This window comes from Lissotriton helveticus, chromosome 3_1, assembly GCF_964261635.1.
Source record: "Lissotriton helveticus chromosome 3_1, aLisHel1.1, whole genome shotgun sequence".
Lineage (NCBI taxonomy): Eukaryota > Metazoa > Chordata > Amphibia > Caudata > Salamandridae > Lissotriton > Lissotriton helveticus.
Window position 1 is genome coordinate 813,101,634 of NC_136061.1, and position 24,273 is coordinate 813,125,906.

General features: G+C 44.1%; 1 protein-coding gene across 1 annotated transcript in view; it reads left to right on the forward strand.

The window, feature by feature from the left end:
* Positions 1–24,273, forward strand: part of VWCE (von Willebrand factor C and EGF domains) — a 584,388-nt gene that overhangs the window by 306,269 nt on the left and 253,846 nt on the right. Inside the window, exon 6 of the mRNA XM_078681086.1 lies at positions 20,369–20,524. Within this exon, the coding sequence (XP_078537212.1) occupies positions 20,369–20,524 (156 nt within the window). The remainder of the gene's footprint in view (positions 1–20,368; positions 20,525–24,273) is intronic.

The following is a 24,273-nucleotide window of genomic DNA, read 5'->3' on the forward strand; positions in this document are numbered from 1 at the left end:
GTTGGTTTCGAAACCCACTGAGTTAGGTGCGTTATGGCCAAAAGGTCTTGAAGATCCAATGAGTCAGAGGAGCTAATGGAATCTAAATGAATATTAAAATCTCCCAGAAGGAGAAACTTTGGGAAACGTAATGCACGGTCCATCAAAGTATCTCCCAAGGAGTTCAGGAAGGAGCCAATCGGCCCCGGCGGTCTGTAGATCAAGGTCCCTCCCAGGGTAAAATGGGGAGAGAGAGTAAAGGAGAAGTCAAGGGCTTCACCATCCAGCACGCTCAAAGATTTGTCACAGGAGAAAGCCCATGTTTCTCTGAATATAACAGCAGTGCCGCCCCCTCTGCCTGAGGAGCGATCGGCTCTAGCCAGGCGATAACCACGTGGGACTGCCAGTTCAACTACTGGGGCACATGAGTCGCTTAGCCACGTTTCTGTGACGAACAGAATGTCTAGATTATTGTGTCTAATGAGCTCGAATACATTCTCAGCATGTTTCACCATAGAATCACACTGTTCAAAACTATACTATGCAGAGAGTTCCTCTGATATTTGCTTATATTACATATAAAGGAAAAGTGTTTTGTGACTTGCCTATATCTTTGGTGCTGTTTGACAAATCCCAATAAGGTGTGATTCTTGTTGTCCAAGGAAAGTTTGGGGGCGGTACGTCAAGTGGGGGCAAGAAAAGAGGAGGATAAAAAAAAGTGTGTTTCCCATGTTAATTCCCATAGACTCTTTAAACACGCTTGCAGCCTGAGCCACTGGAATGAATTTTACCAAATTTAGCAGCATGCTAGCCTTTGGTCAGCAGATTAGGCTTTTTGTTATTTGGTGTAAATCCGTTCAGCAATTTGTGAAATATTAAAGGAAATCAAAATTTGTATATCTGTGGTGGCAAATAGTTTGTGATGATTTCACGATAAATCATGAATGCACATGCCAACAGGAATGCCGAGATTGGCAGGCCACAACCTGAGCAGAGAGTTACAGACACCATTTCAGTTCATCAAACAGTCCCTGCGACTCAAGCAAAATGGTTAAAAGTGGTATAAGGGGTCTAGTTGGATGTCCCGTGGCCCTATGGCATGAATATAGGGGCTTTGAGGAACCCCTGATGTGTATAACACGTTGAAAAACAGTTTTTTTTCCATGTGAGATATTCACAAATTCACGGTGACTGTCAGCATGGCATCCCGTATAGCGTTGCAACGAATTTGTGAATTGGGCTGAAAAAAATACATTCACAACTCATTCAGAGACTAATTAATTCACTCATAGACACACTCAAAGACGTGTGCACCCACCTACACAACTACTGAGACACCCATGCATCCACTCACATACCCAGTCAAAGACTCATGCACCTGCTCAGATACCCACTCAGAGACTCACACCGACTCAGAGACACACTCAGAGACTCATGCATGCAGTCACTGAGTCACTCAGAAGTTCATGCAGCCTCTAAAACACCCACTGAGACACCCACACACCCACTCACAGACCCCACTCGGAGACTCATGCACCCCCTCACACATCAAATCAGAGACTCATTCATCCACTCACAGACCCACTCAGAGACTCTTGCACCAACTCACACACCATCTCGGACACTCATTCACCCACTCAAAGACCCACTCAGAGACTCATGCACCTACTCACACATCCACTCAGAAAGCCATGCACCCGCTCACAGACCTACTCAGAGACTCACACCGACTCACAGATCCACTCAAAGAATCAAACACTCGATCATGGAGCAACTCAGATACTCATGCACCCACTCACAGACCCATTCAGAGACTAATGCATCCACTCACAAACCCACTTAGAGACTCAAGCCAACTCATGGACCCACTCCAAGATTCATATACCCACTCACACTCACTCAAAACCTCATGCACACAATCAGAGACTCACATACCCACTCACAGACTCACTTAGAGATTTATGCACCCACTCACACACCCACTCAGGTACTCACACACCCACTCACAGACCCACACACAGACTCATGAACCCACTTAGTCTCTCACCTTCCCACTCAGAGACCCATGCATCTACTCAAACATCCACTCAGAGTCTCAAGCACCCACTCACAGATCTACTCAAAGACTCATGCGCTCTCTCATGGATCACCTCAGATACTCATGCACCCACTCACAAACCCACTCAGAGACTCATGCCTATTTATAGACCCAGTCAGAGACTAACAAAGCCACACACAGACTCGGTCAGACACCCATGTACTCATTCACAGACTGATTCACACACTCACAAAGATACTAGCAAACCCACTGAGACATTCTCACACCTACTCACAGACCGACTGATACACTCACTCACACTCATGCACCTACACAGACACTCATATACCCACTCACAGACTCACTATGATGCAAATGCACCCACTCACACATCAAGCGAGACACTTATGAAGCCACGCCAATATCCATACAGACACTCAAACACCCACTTAGACACTCATGCACTCACTCACACACTCACTCTCAAAGATTACAGGTAGGAAATAACATTTTAAAAATCTCAGAAATTCACTTAAAAAATCAAAGGTTACAGCGACATTATCGTTAGGAAACAACATTAAAAAACCTTAGAAATGCTCTGGAAAACACTGAAGGTTACAGAAAACGTAAAGTTAAGAAATAAAAGTAAAAAAACCTTTGGAATCCACTGGAAAGAAAACAAGCATTTCCAATGCAATAGGTCTCGCAGTTGTTAGAGTTTGAGCTATTGGCATTGTAAATGGCAATGCCTTTTATTTACGTGCTAGTTTTTAAAATATAAATGAAAGGCATTGTCATTTACAATGCCAATACCTTAAACTCTCGCAAATGCGAGACCTATTGCATTGCAAATGCTTGTTAAAATGAAGCCCTGGTGTCCTCAGAAGCCCTCCTTTGTAAAAGCGGCTCGGTGAATTAAACATTTATAAAGTCATTTTACTCTTTATAAACTGCAGGAAATGTTTGGGGAAATCATGTTCTTTGTATAATTTGTAGCACCCGTCGCATACGTTACAACACAAGAACTCCAGAAAGCCGCAGCCTCTGTATTGCAAGAATGGATCCCAATCAAACAGCAGACCTACCAAATAGATGACACACTTCAGACCCCTCCCAGTGGGGTAAAACTGACCTGGGTCTCCGCACGGATGCAGTGATGGCTTCAGACACACATCACTATTCCTGGGGTTACAGATGCTCTGCGTCACCATGGAAAACGTGTGCAATAAGCGGGATGTGCTCTTCCAAATTATTGTCGTCCCGGTCTCCCCGTTCAGGACACTCCCTTTGAGGTGGGGGAATGTTGGGTGTCATTAAGTGAGGGACAGGCCTGCACTAGTGGCAAGAGTCTTGTGACGGAGGGCGTTGTGTTGGATGGAGGGTGTGTGCGCGGGGTCTACTGATGTAGCCGGGACGGGGAGCGGAGGGGAAGGAAGGAGAGAGAGAGAGAGATAGATTGGTGCAAGAACTAGTGAACTGTTGTGCGTGAGATGAATACGGTCCACGCTGATGTGCGCGTCCAGTAGCGTCTGTGCAATGATTGGTGCAGCAGCAAATGTGCTGTAGTGTGCATTGCAGCGCAAGCTGGCGGGATAGTGAGAGGCTAGTAGCATGTGCCTCAGATGACTCGCAGCTGAGCAGTGGAGCCGGAACCGCGGGGCGGCAGCAAAAGCTCCATAAAACGTGAAAGATGGGGAGCTAGCATTAAGGGGCTGTCCACATACATGCCTTTCTTCTGGTGGCATTTGTGGTGTTCTCAAAGACAGCGGGGCACACGTTGTCCCCTCGGCCTTTAGTCAGGTGATGTTCCTGGCAGCACACCTGCAATGGAGTGCAGCGCACACGATGGAGGCGTGGCTGATCTTGTCTGGAGTATATCCGTGTGTGGGTGGGATCAGTGTGTGTGGTGTGCAGAGTAAGGTGTATTTTGTATCACGTGCTTTCTCCGTAGAAAATGTGTCACAGTGGACAGGTTTGGCATCACCGGGCTCAGACTAGTAGCCATGGTGTAGCTGTAGAAAAGGAGTGGAGTGCAGTGCGAGAAAAGTAGGCCAAACAGTAAATGTGTGACTTCCTTTTATCTGTAAGTGATGCACCTACCAAGATGAAACAAGATATCCCTGTCCCTAAAAAATTGTAATAATAATCTCATTTAGTGCAATATAACTAGTGCTCATGTAAAGCCCCACAATGCCCTTGGACTGCATTGTAGTTAAAATTTGATGCACATCCCGTATGTATGGTGTGTTTTAGCTCTCTTTGCCTGACGGTCTCTTCAGCCCACGGGCATAATTACCATTGGGTCCTGCCACAAAAACCTTTAATCTTTCAGTCCGCTCTGAAAACACGGCTTTCAGACAATATGTAATATTCTTGAAAATATAATTTACAGGAACTGTGCAGCACTCGAAGCCGGGCAAGTTTTCCGTCATGTTTTGAATGCTGTGATGGACACCTCAAAATACTCACACTCTGAAGTGTTCCAACGTGAGCAGCAATTGAGTGTACAGGGCGGGGCAGGCACGAGCGACACACCGGAATCCCTTATTCTACATTCACAGAGCTGGGGCTGTCTGTTTAACCCGATACTGTTTCGCTGGGCGTGGGAACCCAAATGGAGATAGTATCTTTTCTGTCAGAGTAGAGAGCAAAGTTATTTAAATGGCGAAACAACGTAATTGCTGAATGTGTGTTTTTTTGTCTTGTGTGCGGTGGTTGCTAGGCTGGCTGTTGAAATATGCGATCCCCGGGAAGGGAAGCTGTCCCATCGCTCTTTCTCAGCTCACTGCAGTTTGACTCCGGGTTGTAGAACAAGCATGAAAATTCCGGTCAGAAAGTAAGTGGAAAATAGTTTGCTTTGTTTCTTACACGAAGGCTGTTGTAGCTTGTTTCATTAGCATTCAGCCCGAACTGTAGCCTTGGATGTGACTCCCCCTTGTGAATGATTATTGTTGCTGCAAAGAAGAACAAACGAACTTTCGGAAAGTGATTCATCAGACAGCTGGAAACTAACATCTCCTGTCTGTGTCCGAGGGTGGGCCGTGGACTGCGGCGGCGTGCAGGGGTGTCTGCGATGACTTCAAAGAGCCTAGGGGGGGGGTGCGGGGGAGGTAAAGTGAATGCGCGCTGACAGATGTGCTGTGCCTTTGGTGTGTGAAGGGAGACAAGAGGGGGCACGCACGGACAGGCGATGTGCACTCCGTACGCATTCACATCACCTGTCCGTGCGTGCCACCTCCTGTCTCCCTTCGCACACCAAAGCGGCAGCAATAGAGCTCGCTAGCGAAGCAGCTGCGCTGCAATCGCACGCGAGCCCTAAAAACAAAGGTTACAGGGACATTATAGTTGGGCTCAAATTTCACTCGTACTAAACCAGTAAAATTCAGCAGTTATATTTAGGTGAGCTAACAATAACTTATGACCCCTCAATGCACTGCTTACGACCACACATATATCATCACTCAGGACATAGGCAGTGACATCGCTGATGAAATCTCAAATGACATCACTGATGACAACATCCACAGAACCACACACACCCCCACACAACTTCTCATACACCCACTGACCTATCCATTCAACCACTCACACACCCACTTACTCATCTACAGAGCCAAAGTCGTTGCAACTTTACACTCGGGATGTGCCCATAGTCGCAGCGAATTCGCAAATATCACTTAACAACATATTATGCTCATAACAAGTTCCTCAAACATACCTACACCCTGCTTACAGGCCAGGTCTCTCCCCTCTTGCCACACAGCTCCACCTGTGTGCCTGCTCCTTCCCCCACGCAGCCGCGAGCGTGAGTACGTTCCTGCTGTGCCCTGAATGTGCTGTCTGGTTTGTTTAAGTTTATTGCTGCCACTGTTCCTCTGTTGTGCCATTGTGTTTTCCTGTTACTTTTTACCTGGGCTCCCTTTTGCCCCTGCGCCCTGCTCGTCGCCCCCTCTTCCCCTTTTTTCTTCTGTACCCTGTCGGATTCCCGCCCTGTCCCCTCGCCACCCCGCTCCCACCTCCCAGCTACTCCTCCCTCCCTCCCCGTCTCAAATGGCAACCGCTGCGCGGCCGCGCTGCTGGCCGCGTGCCAGAGGCAAGCCCATCTGCGACCGTCCGCTCCACGGCACCAGACTCCGGTACGACGCCAGCACTCTCCTCGCACTCAACGCCAGCCGACACCCTACCTGCTTCCAGGCCACCCCGAAACGCTCCCACCGACCCTTCTCCTGCCGAAGTTTTAGATTCACCTGCGATTCAGCCGCCAAACCACCAAAGACTGGACCCAATCACCTCCGCTGCATACTCCTCAACACCCGCTCCGCACGCAAACACGCTGTCAAGCTCTGAGACCTGCTCGATACCTGCGCCTCAGACGTCGCCTTCCTGACCTGAGGTTCTGTAATTCTCGAGACTGACTCCATTTTATATTGTGCCACCATTCTGTGTTGCCCTCACGTAGGCCTGTGAAGGTAGCCTGGCGAACAAAGTGGCCTGGCCTTCTTAGTCCATGTATACATTAACTAGGTTTCTTTCTGACTCTGGAATGAACTGTAAGAAACTGACCTCTTCACCTGAAACTGACCTCGCAAAGCCAATTTCCCAGAGCGATCTTTGTCTGAGATTGCCAATCAATGTTCAGGACATCGTTAACTTTTAGTTTCCTTGCACATGCCTTATCTTGTTCATCATCTGTTACTGTTTCTTTTTTATGTTTCTTCATTACATGGGTTATGCTTTCAATTATAGGTTTGTCCGGAGATTGAATTTGGGACATTCCTAATGATTAACTTTTGGGTTGGGATACTGTACATGTAATCATGCCATGCCCTGCAGTGCCATCTAAATCAGATTAACCTTTGTGAACTATGTAATTATAATGTTTTGCCCATATCCTGCTAAAACCCCAAAGGCTGCTCACCTGCTGACCCTCCAGATTTTCCATTTGTTTAGGAATGTAATTGGTACAACTCCCTTACATGCCTGGGGCAGGATAAAGAGTATATAAGACGTGAAGTAAGACCATTCTAGCAGACTGCCTCATTCAGTTGCTAAGGCTTCTGTGTGACGTAGTCTCACCTCATTTAAGGTTAATAAAATTGTTCTTTTATATTTCAGCTTCATGCCCAAATTCTTTATTATTGGTTTGAATGGACTAAGTATCAGTGAGACCCCTGAGAAGGAGTTCAGATTTCTTCAAATGGCTCGGCCAACGCGGGCCTCATCAGAGAAGTGGCTATCTGAGGGAGTGATCTTGTCAGAAGACAGAAATCTACTGAGGAGGACAGGACAGGACTCTACTAAGGAGGTACTCTGTGCACGGAGGTTCTGGGGATTCTTTGTCTCTGCAGCCCAGTATATTTCTGATCTTCCTGATTTTTATCCTCTACATGATGTCACTCCTGACTGAGAACCTTTTTGGCGTGAGTATTTAAAAAAAAAAAAGACCGTTAGGCCATTTAGAACTTGGCAGTTAGAATTTGGACAACTATTTGTTTGGTATAGCTTTGGAATTTTGGAATTTGTGTTGGCCAACTTTGGATTTGTATAGGTTTGTATATGCGAATTGCAATTCATGTAGGCAGGTAATGAGGAGACTTTTCTCTACTTTGTATAAGATTTGAACGGTGCAACGTACGGAGAGTACCTTAAGCACTATTTTGATTATAATATTTGCATATTCTGCAGTATTTTTGGCATACCTGTTTTCAAGCTCACATCAGAGAATGTGTTGCTTTTTGGAAGGTAGCATAGTGGGATGTGAAGTAAATTAGCCGGCTCCCCTAGAGGGAATACCTAAATAGGTTTAGGTATAGAAACATATTTCTTCCTTGGTGATTCTGTATCCCCAGGGAATTAAAATATGGACATAATACATACAAGGATCCTCTGTTCTGTGCAATTTTATGAATGGAGATATGCAGAGCGATTTTTGGTGTTCTGCCAGCCAAAGCTAGTGAATTGACTGTATCTTGGCTTCTTGGAAATAAAGGTCTGTGGGGCTGTTTTTGCAGTTTTTTGGAACACTATTGAGAAGCGCTTCTTGTAAATATGACTTACAACTAGTATTTACAAATGGTTTGGTTTAAGTACAGTCTGTGGGCTGTCCTTTGTTTCTGTCTTGAGTATTGATCTGTGGGTTAAATGTGTGTTTAAATGTCTATGTGGTTTTCCCATTAGTGCAACTTCTGTAAGTAAATAGCGATGGAGCTATTTATGAAATAAATTACTAAAAGCGCGCTGTATTGTGTGTCCTGAGTGTTTGACCCCTTTCTGTTTATGTCTGAAATGAGCTCAATGTGTGTTTGTGGTTTTTTCTTGATGTTTTCAGTCTGTTATGCAAAATGTTAGTTAATTAATATTAATCAGAAATGAAATAAAAATCCAGAAATTAACAATGTGATATGCAAAAATAGCTATATGTTGCTATTTAATTTATAGAGTAAGCAATTATGCACATGTACAATGCTTTAAAGATAAGATTAAAATTCACATTCACTAGGAATAAAACAGCCCTCACAAACGAAATTGTGTGTTTTGCAAAAAATAAACTTACAGCATTTTCCTTAGATACATTGTATTAGATATTAACAGGCAAACACATCATCTGAATACATTGGATGTTGCTGTATTGCACACGCATTTTGAAACTTGAAATGTCTTAGTTTTAGTTTTAAATAGACAGCCACCGTGCCCACGTTTTCAACACTAAGAAACAGCTGTTGCTGCTGCTAAGCAAGCAACACGAAGCAATCACGAATAGACAGGAATGTTTCCCAGTTAAACACAGGTGAACCTTTGCATTTCAGAATAGTGTTTTAAAAAGGTTACAAAAATAAGGTTCATTATTTTGTATTACAGGAAAACATTTCAATTAAGGGTTTCCTTTCTTTAAGCATTTTTTTGTAAGCACATTTTTGGTTCTAATATTAAAATAACTGTCCTTTTAAATAAAAGTGGTGCAAAAATGTGTCATGTTTCAAGTTAGGCTTATGTGCTTAGGCTTGTGAATGAATGCATCTAAATATGATTGGCAAGGGCTGCAGCTTGCTATTATTTGTGGAATTATTAACCCCTTCCATGCTGCCGCGATTCTGCTCCTGTACTGAAGATTTCAGCGCGGGTGCGGTCATGACGGCCCCCCAGCCGTCATCAGCACACGAGCACTGTAGTGCATGACGGCTGGGGGCCGTCATCAGCATGCAAGGGGTTAAAAATGGTTTTGTTAAAAGAAAAATTACTAATTATGGATTTTTTTTTTAAATAAGTGCTTTTAAAATCGTTTTTTTAATATTTATAAAGCTTAATACTCATACTATGACCTCCTAGCATTAAAATTTAATTTAAGTTGTGTTGAACCGCAAAAATGAGAACATTTGCATATGGAATTTCACTTGGCGCAGGCGTAAAAAACTCACTTTTCTAAGGATTTACATGAGATATGTCTAATGTCCAATCTCTGCAATCTGTAAAGAACATTCTGAGGATGATTAATATGTAGCACAATTATAGGATATTTATTTTTAATTGCCACAAATATCACAGTCGAATTTGGGTAAATAGACTATTTAAACTCCATTTTTTTCATTTAGAGTAGCTTTTAAAGTGCCTTAGGCTTCAGTAAATGCATACATTTAGGTATGATACAAATTTGCAGGTTGTTCTCATTTGGGGTTGCTCTTAATGGCTCAGTGAGCCAATGTGCCCGGTGCAGAGGTTTGAGTTTAATATCAGGGTTGAAGGTTTTAACTCTAGCTGGACCTACTGAGACGTTTATCCATTTAAGGTAGATGAAATGAGTACCATTGCATAGGGTGGTAACAAGCATTTGTTCTAAAGCTGGAATGTTGTGTTGTTGTGTTCTGCGAATTATTCATTGTAGATGTTTTTGAGTCTGGGAATAGGAGTGGATTGTGGCACCTAAAGGGAGTAATATATATGGTATGTGGTTTTGGATAGGGTTGGTTATTGCAGGTTAGAAAGAGTTGGGAAGGCTTTTTTTTCTTTGACAGCTTCAGAGTGAGGAGCCGCGGAGTGCGCGAGGCAGATTTTGACCTTAAGCTCTGTCAGGTGGGGGTTAGGAGTAAGTGAAAACAGATGTTCTGCTGAGGTGTTATTCTTGGCTCTTGGAGGACTGTGCTAGGCTTTCATGTATGTCGACATCTGCAGCCTATTAAATCAGGGCCTTGTCTCCGAGAAGTGCATTCCTGAGCGGCCTCGCTCAAAGCAGGGCCTAAAAGGGGGTAATACATTTGTATTTCTGTTTTTGAAAAACTATGTCCATGTAAGTTGCTTTCATTTAACAGAACAATAAATGTTACATTAGTTTTAGAAGATTGTTGGTTACAGTTGATATTTTATGTGTTATGTGAAGTGTCAGCAGTATGTTGAAGCAAGATGTTGTTTTTGTATGACTCCTTTGAAAAGAAATGTTCGTGTGTTTTTCACGTTTTTGCATTTTGTCCTTCTATGAATTGTTCCTGTTGGTCCTGTGTGTCAGAAGCGACACAGTAAGTCGTATTTGACAGCCGATCTCCACTAACTGGTGATCTGCTGTCAAAAGGAGGGTGTGCAAAGTAAAACAAAGTGTATTTTTAATTTTAAGCCTGACAAATTAAGCAGGCCCGAATATTGGGTTTTGGGCTGCATGAAGTACGTGCGTCACCGCTCATTTACATGTGCTATTGTAATTTGTCTATGCTTTTTGTGCTTGGTATACAGCACGTATATCTGATGGCTTGACATGTGTGTTTTTTATTTTATGTATGTTTTTGTTTTATGTTGCTGCTTTTGATACTATTACAAGTTCCCCTGTGTTGTGAAGGGATTTGCATGACGATGCATATCCCTGCACAACAGTTGGGTGGATTTGCTCTGATACTAAATTTCACAGATGTGATATTTTCATGCTGTGAACAAGACAGACAACACTTCACCAGTGTATGTCAATTTGGCTATAATAGTATTGAAGAAAAATAAAAGAGATATGCAGGATCAAAGTGTGTCACCTGCAGTTAGTCACGTTACTGCCCCTTCCCTCAAGGAACAGGCAGCCCTAGATTTATGTTTCCTTGATTGGACCTAAGGATGAAATTATAGATCTGTGACTCTTGTACAAGGTGACCTAATTTCTATATTGCATTAGTCTGCGTCCTAAGTAGTGTATGGCTTTGTTCCTCAAAAGAAACCAGGTTTCATTTTTCCCTGAAGAAGGAACTGGAACATTAGCTGAGATTACCGTATATATGTAGCGGCCAGCTGTAGAGTTAAAATTTGTGTACTATTTTGACTTTTATGTATCACCCATACTCTTGGTGTTGTGTCACAAACTTGACTATCACCTGAGTAATTTCTTGTTCTTCCTATAGATTTTTCTTTTGCCGCTTCTCCCCTTGATCGATGTCGCATTGTGCCTAATTATTGGGGATTTTAGCTGTGTCCTAGTCCCATTTCCTTTTTCCGTATTCCTTTCACCAGTCAGCCCATTTATTATTATTGGTGTATTGTTCAGGTTCACACTTCCAGACTGCAGTAATGTACCAGGGACCCCCATATTATGTATAATTCCCTTTTGTATGACCAGACTGGTTTTCAAGAATTTTCTTCAGGCCTACTTTGATGTTTTCCAGTCTGACTGTCAGGGTAGTGATGGACTGGTTAACTGACTTGATACTATAGTAAGACACGTTTTCCACCTATAGGAGATACTTTACGTTTATTTTTTGAACATGACAAATACAATGCCTATTTTAATTTGGTTTTCAGTTCCCTTTTGTTCCTGCTGCTTTAATTTTTGGTGGGATCAGATGTGTTCTAATCATGGAAATACCAGGACTCTCTAGTTCTTGTCTTTTGTTTCTACATTTTGATCATTAGCCTTTGTATTGCATAGTCCACTTGATGCACAATTATTAAAGGGAGGTATCTACATGTCCCTGATAATCTGTATCATGTGATTTCTCTTTTGAGGTGTTTTAGATAAGGAATTTAGGAACACCTAGAGGTAATAATTGAGGAAAAAAAAATGTTTCCCCCTTTAGACAATGCCACTGTGTGTGAGGACATCTATTCAGATAGAATTCCCATGTAGCTATCTACCCTTAGATGGCAGAGAATAATGAGGAGAACCCAATTGAAGAGGCTAGAGGCACTGTTTTGCCAACTGCCTTTGTCTTTGTATTCTATGAGAATGACAGTGTATTTTAGATCACAATAGTCCCATGTCGTATGGCCACTCCTTTGAAGATTGCAGGCCACCTGCTTGCAGTCCCCTTGTTAAATACAATGAACTGTTTTTTTACTAAATTGAAGAAAACTAACAACTGTGTCACATTTCCTGCATCACTAGGTTCTGTGGTATCAAGTCATAATAACCTGCAGAACATTTATTTGAGCCTAATTTACATCAGTGACAGCTACAGATGAATGGCAGACGTCTTGGCCCTACAGTCCCAGCACCCAGAAAGTAGCAAGGCTGGACAGCGATCGCCAGCGCGCCATCAATGGTATCTCCAAAGCATCGTACTTGATCCATCAGACGGCATTGGACATCACAGAACCAGAGTTTCAGTGCAAAAGAGCGAAAGAGAAGGATCCCTGTTGTTTTGAGGCTTCAGTTTTCTACCTGTCATGTACTGGTAACCTCTGACAGTGTGCAGTCCCTTGAGCCCCTCGGCCTGAGTTTTGGCCATTCCCCTTTCTTTTCTTTGCTCCAATGGAAGGGCAGTGCACCGGAGGATCCAAGATTGACAAAAGGCACTACATTATGCAGCCTGAGCGTCCTCTGACACTGAATAATGAGTGTTGGAGCCTGAGAATGTAGACCCGGGTCTGCACGAGATGATCTGTGCCCATGACCAATGAAGAGCACATTATTTGTAATGTCTGCCGCAGAGGAGAGACACTGGTGCACTGCCTTGAGACATTGAGACTTTCGAGTGAGATGTGGGTGTTTGCCAGGAGGGCACTCCAACTAAGCAGTATTATTTTCATGAAGAGGCCTGAATTGAGAGGCCCAGAGTGGAAGAAGACAATGGAAGCAGATTTGATGGACGATAGAAGCCTGCCAGAGAGGCTTTGAACGGACTTTGGGCACAGTTGCACAAGCGATTCCAGTGCAATTGTATAAAGTAAATGTTAATTAAGTTCTCATTTGACTGAATTGCCATGGAAGAGGAAGTGGCTCCGCCTCTAGCATCCAAAAATGGTCCACCAGAAGTGAGTCTTTGTGCTACTATGTGTGTTCGGAGACCTGTCCCGAGAGAAGTAGAGAATAATAAGATGATGTTACAGCAACACCTTGATGACCTAATAAATATCGATATAGACCTAGATTCAGTCTTAGGTTATTGCCTACGTAATGGCAAAAGGATGTCTTAGGTTCTGTAATTCTCGAGACTGACTCCATTTTATATTGTGCCACCATTTTGTGTTGCCCTCACGTAGGCCTGTGAAGGTAGCCTGGCGAACAAAGTGGCCTGGCCTTCTTAGTCCATGTATACATTAACTAGGTTTCTTTCTGACTCTGGAATGAACTGTAAGAAACTGACCTCTTCACCTGAAACTGACCTCGCAAAGCCAATTTCCCTGATCGATCTTTGTCTGAGATTGCCAATCAATGTTCAGGATATCGTTAACTTTTAGTTTCCTTGCACATGCCTTATCTTGTTCATCATCTGTTAATGTTTCTTTTTTATGTTTCTTCATTACATGGGTTATGCTTTCAATTATAGGTTTGTCCGGCTTTTGGAGATTGAATTTGGGACATTCCTAATGATTAACTTTTGGGTTGGGATACTGTACATGTAATCATGCCATGCCCTGCAGTGCCATCTAAACCAGATTAACCTTTGTGAACTATGTAATTATAATGTTTTGCCCATATCCTGCTAAAACCCAAAAGGCTACTCACCTGCTGTCCCTCCAGATTTTCCATTTGTTTAGGAATGTAATTGGTACAACTCCCTTACATGCCTGGGGCAGGATAAAGAGTATATAAGACATGAAGTGAGACCATTCTAGCAGACTGCCTCATTCAGTTGCTAAGGCTTCTGTGTGACATAGTCTCACCTCATTTAAGGTTAATAAAAATGTTCTTTTATATTTCAGCTTCATGCCCAAATTCTTTATTATTGGTTTGAATGGACTAAGTATCAGTGAGACCCCTGAGAAGGAGTTCAGATTTCTTCAGACCGAGACCTGGTGGAACGACTCCGCGGCACCAGACACCGCCATAGCCATCCCGGACGGATACAAAATCTCCCGCAGAGACCGCACCAATGGAATAGGAGGAGGAATAGCCATCGCTCACAAGTCCTCCCTCAAGGTCTCCACTCATGCAGAAGACACCATCAGCACCGCCGAACACTTGCACTTCTGGATTCACACCGACCCCAACACCACCCTCAGAGGAACACTCGTCTACAGACCCCCCTGACCCCGGCCACAATTCAGCTACTCCATCGCCGACCTCATCAGCACCCACGCCCTTGCCTCCACAGACTACATCCTCCTCAGGGACCTGAACTTCCACCTCAAGAACAACAACGCCAACTCTGCCACCCTGATCAACAACCTCGTCAACCTCGCCTCAGACAACTGGTCACCGCACCCACCCACACCGCCGGCCACAAGCTTGACCCCATCTTCTCCACGAGCACCTACGTCTCTTTCAACCACACCACCGAACTCCACTGGGCAGATCACCACTGCATCCACTTCACCTACAAGAAGCCCACCACGCACCACCACACCCAACAGCTGCCCCGCCGCTGCTGGAGCAAAGTTACCGAAGACCAGCTTGCCAACAACCTCACCCAGAACCCACCCACCGACCCCGCCGACCCAGACTCCGCCGCCCGCAACTTCAGACAATAGATTGACGACTGCGCCAACACCCTCACCCGATCAAGAAGCCTTCCAACAGCCGCACCAGCAAGAAAGCCGCCTGGTTCACCGAAGAACTCCAGACATCCAAACGAACATGCCGGAGACGAAATGGCTCCACGAACGAACATCAGACAGCTACGCAGCACACAAAGGCGCCACCTGCAGACATCACCACCTCATCAGATCAGCCAAGAGATCGTCCTTCAAAGCCCGCCTGGACAACAATGCACACGATAGTAAAGAACTCTTCAGCATCGTCAAGGAACTCTCCAACCCCAGCGCCATCACCTCAGACATCCCGCCTTCACAAGAACTATGCGACGCACTGGCCACCTTCTTCCACCGCAAGATCGCTGACATCCATGTCAGCTTCAACACCCCGACTACGCCAGACCCCACCCACCCAGCGAACACCACCTGCATCAACCACCTGACCGCCTGGACCAATGTCAACGATGATGAAACACGTGAGATCATGAACTCCATCCACTTAGGATCACCATCAGACCCCTGCCCACACCACATATTCAACAAAGCAGCCGCAACCATCGCACTCCAACTCCGGAAAGTAATCAATGCCTCCCTTGAGACAGCCACATTCCCAGAAAGCTAGAAACACGGCAAGATCAACGCCCTCCTCAAGAAACCCAAAGCGGACGCCAAGGACCTCGAGAACTTCTGACCCATCTCCCTGCTCCCGTTCCCTGCGAAGGTCATTGAGAAAGCCGTCAACACACAACTGACCCGATTCCTCAAATACAACAATATCCTAGACCCATCCCAGTTCGGATTCCGAAGAAACCACAGCACAGAGACAGCCCTCATTGCTGCCACAGACGACATTGGGATGCAACTAGACAACGGTGAGGCATCAGCCCTCATCCTCCTAGACCTCTCAGCGGCCTTCGATACGGTCTGCCACCGCACACTAAAGACACCCCTCCGAGACGCTGGAATCCAACAGAAAGCCCTTGATTGGACCACATCCTTCCTCTCCGGGAGAACACAGAGTGTCTGCCTCCCCCTTCCACTCCAAAGCCACCGACATCATCTGCGGTGTACCCCAGGGATCATCCCTCAGCCCGACGCTGTTCAACGTCTACATGGCCCCCCTCACTCAGGTCGCCTGCCAACACGATCTCAACATCATCTTCTACGCCGACGACACCCAACTGATCCTATCCCTCACCAAGGACCGCACACCACCAAAACTAACCTCCACGAAGGAATGAAGGCCGTCGCCGAATGGATGAGGAGAAGCCGACTGAAGCTGAACTCGTACAAGACGTAGGTCCTCATCCTCGGACCCAATCCCTCAGCCTGGGACGACTCCTGGTGGCCAATCTCGCTAGGAACAGCACCAACACCCATTGACCACGCACGCAACCTGGGAATCATCCTCGACTCCTTACTCTCCATGTCGAAGCAGGTCAACGCCGTCTCCTCCTCTTGCTACAACACCCTCCACATGCTTCGCAGGATCTACAAGTGGATCCCCACCGAAACAAGAAGAACGGTGACCCAGGCCCTCGTCAGCAGCAGGTTGGACTACGGCAGCGCGCTCTACACTGGCATCCCGTCCAAACACCTGCGACGATTGCAACGCATTCAAAATGCCTCCGCCCGACTCATCCACAACGTCCCTCGCCGAAGCCACATCACCCCTCACCTGAGAGACCTACACTGGCTCCCCGTCAAACAGAGGGTCACCTTCAAGCTACTCACCCACGCACACAAAGCCCTCCACAACACCGGACCAGCCTACCTCAACGGCCGACTTAGCTTCTACACACCCACCCGCCTGCTCTGATTCGCCAGCCTTGCCATCACCACCGTCTCCCGCATCCAACGAACCGAACAACCGCCGGTGGCAGATCCTTCTCTTTCCTCGCCCCCAAAACCTGGAACACCCTCCCCACCCACCACCGACGGCAGACCCAAGACCTAGTCACCTTCAGAAGACTCCTCAAGACCTGGCATTTCGAGCAGCAGCACACTCCCCCCCCCCCAGCGCCTTGAGACCCTCACGGGTAAATAGTGCACTTTATAAATGGATTGATTGATTGATTGATTGATTGATTGACCTATAATCCTATCTTGGGATCAGGGCACATGCAACCTGCTCCCTCGTGCCACTTTCTGCCATTTGGCTACAGCCCTAGGGACTGTTGCAATGAATTAAAATGCCAGCCACAACACTCTGCTCAGGTTGCCGTCAGCCAATCACGGTATTCCTGTTGGTGCACACATTCAAAACTAATTGTAAAACCATTGCGAATAAGGTGCTAGCCCAGATATGCTTCTTTTTAGAAATGTTTCCACAACTACTAGACGGATTTACACCAGTGTGATCTGTGAACCAAAATCTACCTTCCTGTCGGTGTAATGCTGTCCAGTGGTTTAGGTTGCAGGCGTGTCAATGGGAATTAACATTGAAATCATACTTTTTTGAGCCCCTCTTTCCTCAGCCCCCACTTCACAGTTCACCCTGATATTTTCCATGTAAAACAAGACTCACTTTGACACTTTCCTTGAAAAATATTGTGAGAAATACGTACTGAGGGCTGTAACAACACAGCGAAAGTGGAGGTAAAGAAATAGGGGAGCCATTAAACAGATGGAAAGTTGCTATGCACCATCTTGCTAATTCGTTACATATTCATAGTGATCAGCGAGTGCTTTACTCCCTCTACTGGCTCTGACCTGGAACTGTGTGTTCTGACTATCTGTGTGTGAGCCCGCTGCCAAGAGCCAGTAGTCCATAGCCTCCAATCCTTCCCAGACTTTCTTGAATCTCTCCGATAAAAAAACACACAGACTCTTTTGCCATATGTTGCTAGCTGAAATCCTGTAAATCAGTAGCATGAGATCAATTATCGTTTATTTGTCCTGAAAAATAGGTCTCATAGGGCCAGATGTAGGTAAATCTGATTTACCGACTCTAGAATACCGAATTTTACCGATTCGGTATTCTAGATTCGGTAAATCAGATGTAGGTAAAAATTTGGTAATTTTTACCGAATCTGTATGATTCGGTGATTACCGAATCGGTATTTACTGATTCAGTAATTGCCATTGATTCCTATGGGCCCTAATTCTTAAGGGCCTGTGGCACTGTTTTCAGTGCCACCTACATCTAGATTTACCGATTCGGTAAAATTACCGATTCGGTATTTTACAGAATCGGTAATTTTACCGAATCGGTAAATTTACAGATTCTGTCAATTTTAGGCCCCCTACATCTCAATCACCAAATACCGGTTGGTAACGGCCGAATTCAGCCATTACCGACCGGTATTTGGCGACCTACATCTGGCCCCTAGTCTTTAATTTCCCTTACACGCTTTTCCATTTCCGCTTGATATCGCACCTCATATTTTCTTCTCATTGCATACATGAGGGCCAGTACAGACATGTTTACTTCCACCCTGTGGTAACAATAGCACTACAACACCAACTCAAATTGCGATCACCAGACTAGTAAATATTTACGGCTTCACATGAACTATATTACATATCTCTAACATGCTACCCCTATGCATGTTTCTAACAGCAAATGTAATTTCACAAATGATTCTACTGCCAGAGGTACAATCTTTTCTTCAATATCTCTATCAACCTTAACATGCAATGTTTCATATGCAGGTGTTTGGACTCATTGCCACATCTTAGCATGTGCTGTATTCTTGGCTGTTTAATTCTACTTCCTTTTACTATTCTAAGCAGATTGTTTCAACAAACAGCTTAAGTTTCCAATCTTGATTATAATCTCCTAGCTTGAAAGTGCATTGCTCACAAATTGGCACTTGCAGTAATACACAAATGCTTAAGCTGCATCTGGCCTTAACCTTGATACTTCATATAACATAAAGGTGTGCTTTAATCCTTTTAAAATATTTATACTATAATTTTGTTTTAGGTGATGCCAATAGTTGATTATAAATATACTGTCGTTCATTGACAGCCTTGAGAAAATTCAAAACGTGTCACCTGTTTTTGAAGCAATTTATGTACTCCAATGTTGGTACAGCAAATCACCATCAATACAAAAACAGCCTCAACATTTTCTACTTGTTTCTACAAACAGTAATTATTGACTTTTCGGGGCCTATTCACAGAACTAATCTGAGCTAAAATCCTAAACGTACTACTTTTGGTATTCACAGAAGGCAATTAGTAGTAGTAAAGTTAGGAGTCCTAACTTTACTACTACTAATTGCCTTCTGTGAATACCAAAAGTAGTAAGTTTAGGATTTTATCTCAGATTAGTTCTGTGAATCGGCCCCATAGTGTTATGTTATAAATGGAGTTGTTCTCTCATTGTTCTGGGTATAATTGTGACTGGCATCTTTTGGTAGCATGGTGTATTAATGGAAGAGCACTACGTAATACAATACAAGGCCAATCAATTCAATTCATTATTGACTTTTGTTACTACAGCAACTATAATTTTTGGATGTGCAACTCCAATTCCAGCACTACTATTGTATTAGTTGCAGGGCTAAAAAATCCACTCGACCGCTCGTATTTGCAAGTCAGATTCATTTAGGAAGAGCTATTTTTAGGTCCTACTCGCCCTTTCTGGTGAATAGGAAGACAAACTGACACTTGACCTCTGCCTCTGAAAGCATTTAAAGGCATCTTTGTTGCTCACAAAGTAAATGAGCAATAAAAATGCTTTTAAATCTTGTTAACTTTTTCACATTTGCTCAGCTTTCAGAGTCAGAGGTCAAGTGCATTTCAGTTAGGTCAAGGAAATTGTGAAGGTTAGTAGACATGCAGGTCTAGTGCAATTTGTAGTATTTTGCGTGCCCTGAGTTGGCCTACTGATATACCAGGGGAAAATTGTGGGTTTATCTCACCCACTAATTACCAGGTACAGTAAACGTAATGCAACTCAAAATTCCGACACCTGCATTAAAATGCTTATGTGCAGGGGTTGATATGATCTGACCTTGTTATCAGTGCCTTTGACTTCAATTACCATTGACCTTATGGGGCATTGGATATTTATTGCAATCATTGAAATCTGATAGCTAGGATTTTTAAGTTTGACAGATGTAAAAAATCTGGCCGACTACAGATTGTGTTTTAAAAAAATTAGATGCTACATGAAGTATTGTACTTTCTACAACACAAGCTGCTTCTCTTTGGTATTTGCTGGGCCTTGTCCCATAATATTTCAGCAAGTTTTACCACATGATGGTAATCTTCAACCAACTTGGGGAGTGGGTTATTCATTTCTGTGGATGTTATAACCAAGGCACAAAGTTCTGATGGTGCAAAATTGTGTTACTGTAATTCCATTTTCTGGGAATGTCTGAGTCTATGTGCTATTTGGCATTGGTTTTCTCCGAGTGCCCCATAAACATTGACAGTTTGTGTGCTACATCAGTACATTTATTCATCCAATGAGGATTATTTCTGGCATTTTCTCTCTTTTTCATTGTTTACAATATGCTCAAGATGTGGATGAATGCTCTAGATCCAGAAGCCCTGGACCCTGCCAGCAGCAATGTAGGAACAGTCTTGGGAGCTACAGGTGTCTCTGTTACCATGGTTACCAGATAGCTTCCAACGGACGCTCTTGCATCCCCTTCACAGCAATGACTGCAGTTGAAGGTGAGTTGGCCTGTCATAATTTATAGGTTAGAGCATTCATTTTATCCTATAGATCCATGACTTACAGCAATGATCATGGTTACATTGGGATCCATCTTAATCTTCATACATTGGATTCCAAATGAACACATACATCACTACTAACATCTAGCCAAGAACACCAACAAGTGGATGTGGCCCGATCATAACCTAAGGCCATCAACATTCATGAAACCAACAGACAACACTAATTAACTTTTGACAGGGACTTTACTAGGAAATATGGACCAAGAAAAATCAATAAAACTTAGCATACAAAAGATATCAATACTAATTCATAGATCAATATTAATTACTGGTCAGTGATATCCAAGGTGACCTTTAAAACAGGAACATACTTACTAAGAAATAGACTAGTTAAGAGAGACAGAGTATTACAATTTTGAAGTCAGCAGCTTCATGTAGGTTTGGGTTTATCCCAGCTACTCTTAGCTTAAGTTACCAATATATTTTAAGCTAACAGTAGCAATGGTGCCAAGATGCTGACCCCTTTTTTAAATGAGTCCACTGAGTCAGCCATAAAACTATGTAGAACACCAGCGATGTCAAGACAAAGCCGTCACTGTGAAACATAGAGACTTTAGGAAAATGCATCAACTAAGATAACCTATCTAAGGATATCAGTAGTAAACCCCACACCCTCATTTTGATAGTAGCCGTGTAGTTATAGTTAAGCTAGATTTTTAATTGAAAAGGCCTTGTTTGTTTTGCTAATAACTTCAGTGTCATCTGGTGAATCTGCATGAAACTTTACAACAAAATGGTTAATTAACTATTGGTTCTTCGTGGCAAGTTTCTTGCAGAATCACACACCAAATGTAAAGTTTCAGACCTCAAAATATGTATACAAATAAATAAAAACACATAAAAGGAAACTAATTAAATGAGAACATATATCCAAACAAATTAATAATATTTTATTCACAGTTGTCTCTTTCAATTTGGTAAATGTAATATGATATGTTATCGCATCTGTAAGATTATTTTCAACATTTTTAATTACAACTGTCATTTTAAGGATGAGGACACAAATACTGTATTTGGTGTGTGAGTTATGAGTTGGATGGCCGTTTTGATTTGTGGTCTTAACCATAACTTGCACATTTCACTATTTTTTTTCAGTTTTAATATATACAACTCCAAATAAACTTACAGGCCAGTGCAAACCTTCAGAGAGAATCATCAATAGCAAGGTATTGACCAATGATCATCTATAATATTGAGACCTCCAATGTATTTGTCCAAACAATGACAAATTCAAAACAGGGACCCTTTAAACCAAAGTAAGTAATCAAAAGTAACACTCAGATATTACTATAGACCTAGAAATTCCCAAAACAGGCTCCTACATAGTAAAATGCTCACCAGTCTGCTGCTATTGCCGTGAGGGGTACGGCTTTTCCCTTCAACACTTCTGTCTTCATCCCAGCTGTAGAGGGGACGGCTCATCGGTTCACCTGCCATCGGGCCACGCCGTGAGGGGAACGGCCCCCAAAGACTAAAATCCCAGCAGGCGCTGGATGATGCTTGCAGATCGTGTCACCGCGGCGCCCGGAGGCCAATTAAATAGCGAGCAGCCCTCCCGCAGTGCGGGACGCGCTTACCAGTCTGCTGGTATAGCCCTGAGGTGAACAGCTTTTCCCTTCAACACTTCTGTCTTCATCCCAGCCCTGAGGGGAACAGCTTATCGGTTCACCTGCCATCAGGCCACGCCGTGAGGGGAACGGCCCCCAAAGACTACAGCTCTTAGCAGGCACTGGGTGACACTTGCAGATCGTGTCACCGCGGTGCCAGGAGGCCAATGAAATAGCGAGCAGCCCTCCCGCAGAGCGGGACGCGCTCACCAGTCTGCTGCTATAGCCCTGAGGTGAACAGCTTTTCCCTTCAACACTTCTGTCTTCATCCCAGCCATTAGGGGAACGGCTCATCGGTTCACTTGCCATTGGGCTAGGCCATGAGGGGATTGGCCCCCAAAGACTACAACTCCCAGCAGGCACTGGGTGACGCTTGCAGATCGCGTCATCGCAGCCCCAAGAGGCCAATTAAATAACGAGCAGCCCTCCTGCAGCACAGGACGCGTGTGGGCGTTCCCGGGCCAAGGACAGGCCCGTCCATGTCCGTCGGAGCCCAGAGGAGGCTGGGCTGGGCCATCCCTCTGTCATCTACTACCTGGCATTTATCTTCTATACAAGTCCCCAGGTAATGTGAAACTCATTGCTATTCTTGGTCTGCCACTTGTGTTGTACTACATCCTGATATCTGGGTATCTGGCCCACTAGAGTTGCCATCACAACATGAACAAACAAAAGGGAGTAGCCGGGACTTTAGATGCATTTATTTTGAGGGCAGAATCCTTGTTGACCAACGAAATTGAAATTACCAAATGCTGCCTTTCCCTGGATCCTGCATCACTACAGACTTGTTTATCACTAGGCGGTCCTAATTCAGACAGCACACCACATCCATCTCCCCAAAAACCCACTACAAGCCATTCTGCCTCCTGAGTCTTGCCCTACTAAATCAGGATGTACCTAATATGACTGCTCCAACTGTGTTCTGTATCAATACTCGAGCAAAGAAATGTTAAGACGAAAGCACCACCTAATAAACGGAAGTGGATCGCAGGTACTTCTAAAACAACAATTGCTAAATGCTCCCGATCTGCCAATTCCACATCTGATCCTGTTGTTACTCCAACTAATTCTATGGGTACCCCGACTGATATCATTTCTAATCTGTCAGGATATTACATTGGTGCAGATAATGTCGCTGTTACTGTCCTTGTAACCTCTGTTGAGAAAATTTTGGAAACTTCATTGTCCTAAATCAAGGAGGCGATTGATAGGAATTTTGATCTCCCATGGGTAAAGTTAAAGAGGATGGACTCTATAATTGACTAATTTAGCGGTATTAATGAGAACTTAATTTTAGATAAAGCTGGGGGGTGGGGGGAACCTTGTCAATGCTGACTCCTAAAAACCATGGGTCCGATTTACAATTGGTAAGTTCTACCCTGCATAAAGACACTCCAACAGCTAATTCATGTCTAATATGTGGTAATCTTAATAACCTCCCTGTTTTACATCCTAACCATGAGCAGAGGAATATACAAGATATGCCTCGAGTGTCTAATACAAATATCCCATATCCAGGTAGCAGTCATCGCAAGCATCCACACCTTGGTACCAATTTTGGTTCTAATCTAAGCAATTCACGTGAGGGGGAGTCCTGGGTAGACTTACGCAAGAAGTCAGTGGACTGGTTGGTTAAACACAAAAGATTCCAGCCCTCTGACATGAATGAAATTCTCATGGTCAGGCAAGTCGGGTGGGTTGGTCATTCCCCTAAGGATATAAATGGTGACTGCATTGTTATTAATTTCCGCAGGCCCCAAATGGTTAGTCGCCTATTAAGTATCCGAGAGCAACCACTTACACTAAATTCTAGTATCAGTGTGCTCCATTTAGGTTACTTTTATAAACCACAACATACATCCGTTAGGAATGCTTATGTTTTGCCTCTGGTAACCAATAGTTTTCAGGCCCTTTCTAATCTAGATTCCCAGGATTGACAACCACTTCCATTAATAGACCAACCTCATTCAGTAGAAAACCCCTTAGGCTCCGTACCAGTAGCCCATATCGATATACCGGCTGATCTGCAATCTATAAATATTCAATTATCTTCACCGGCAGATCAATCACATCAGG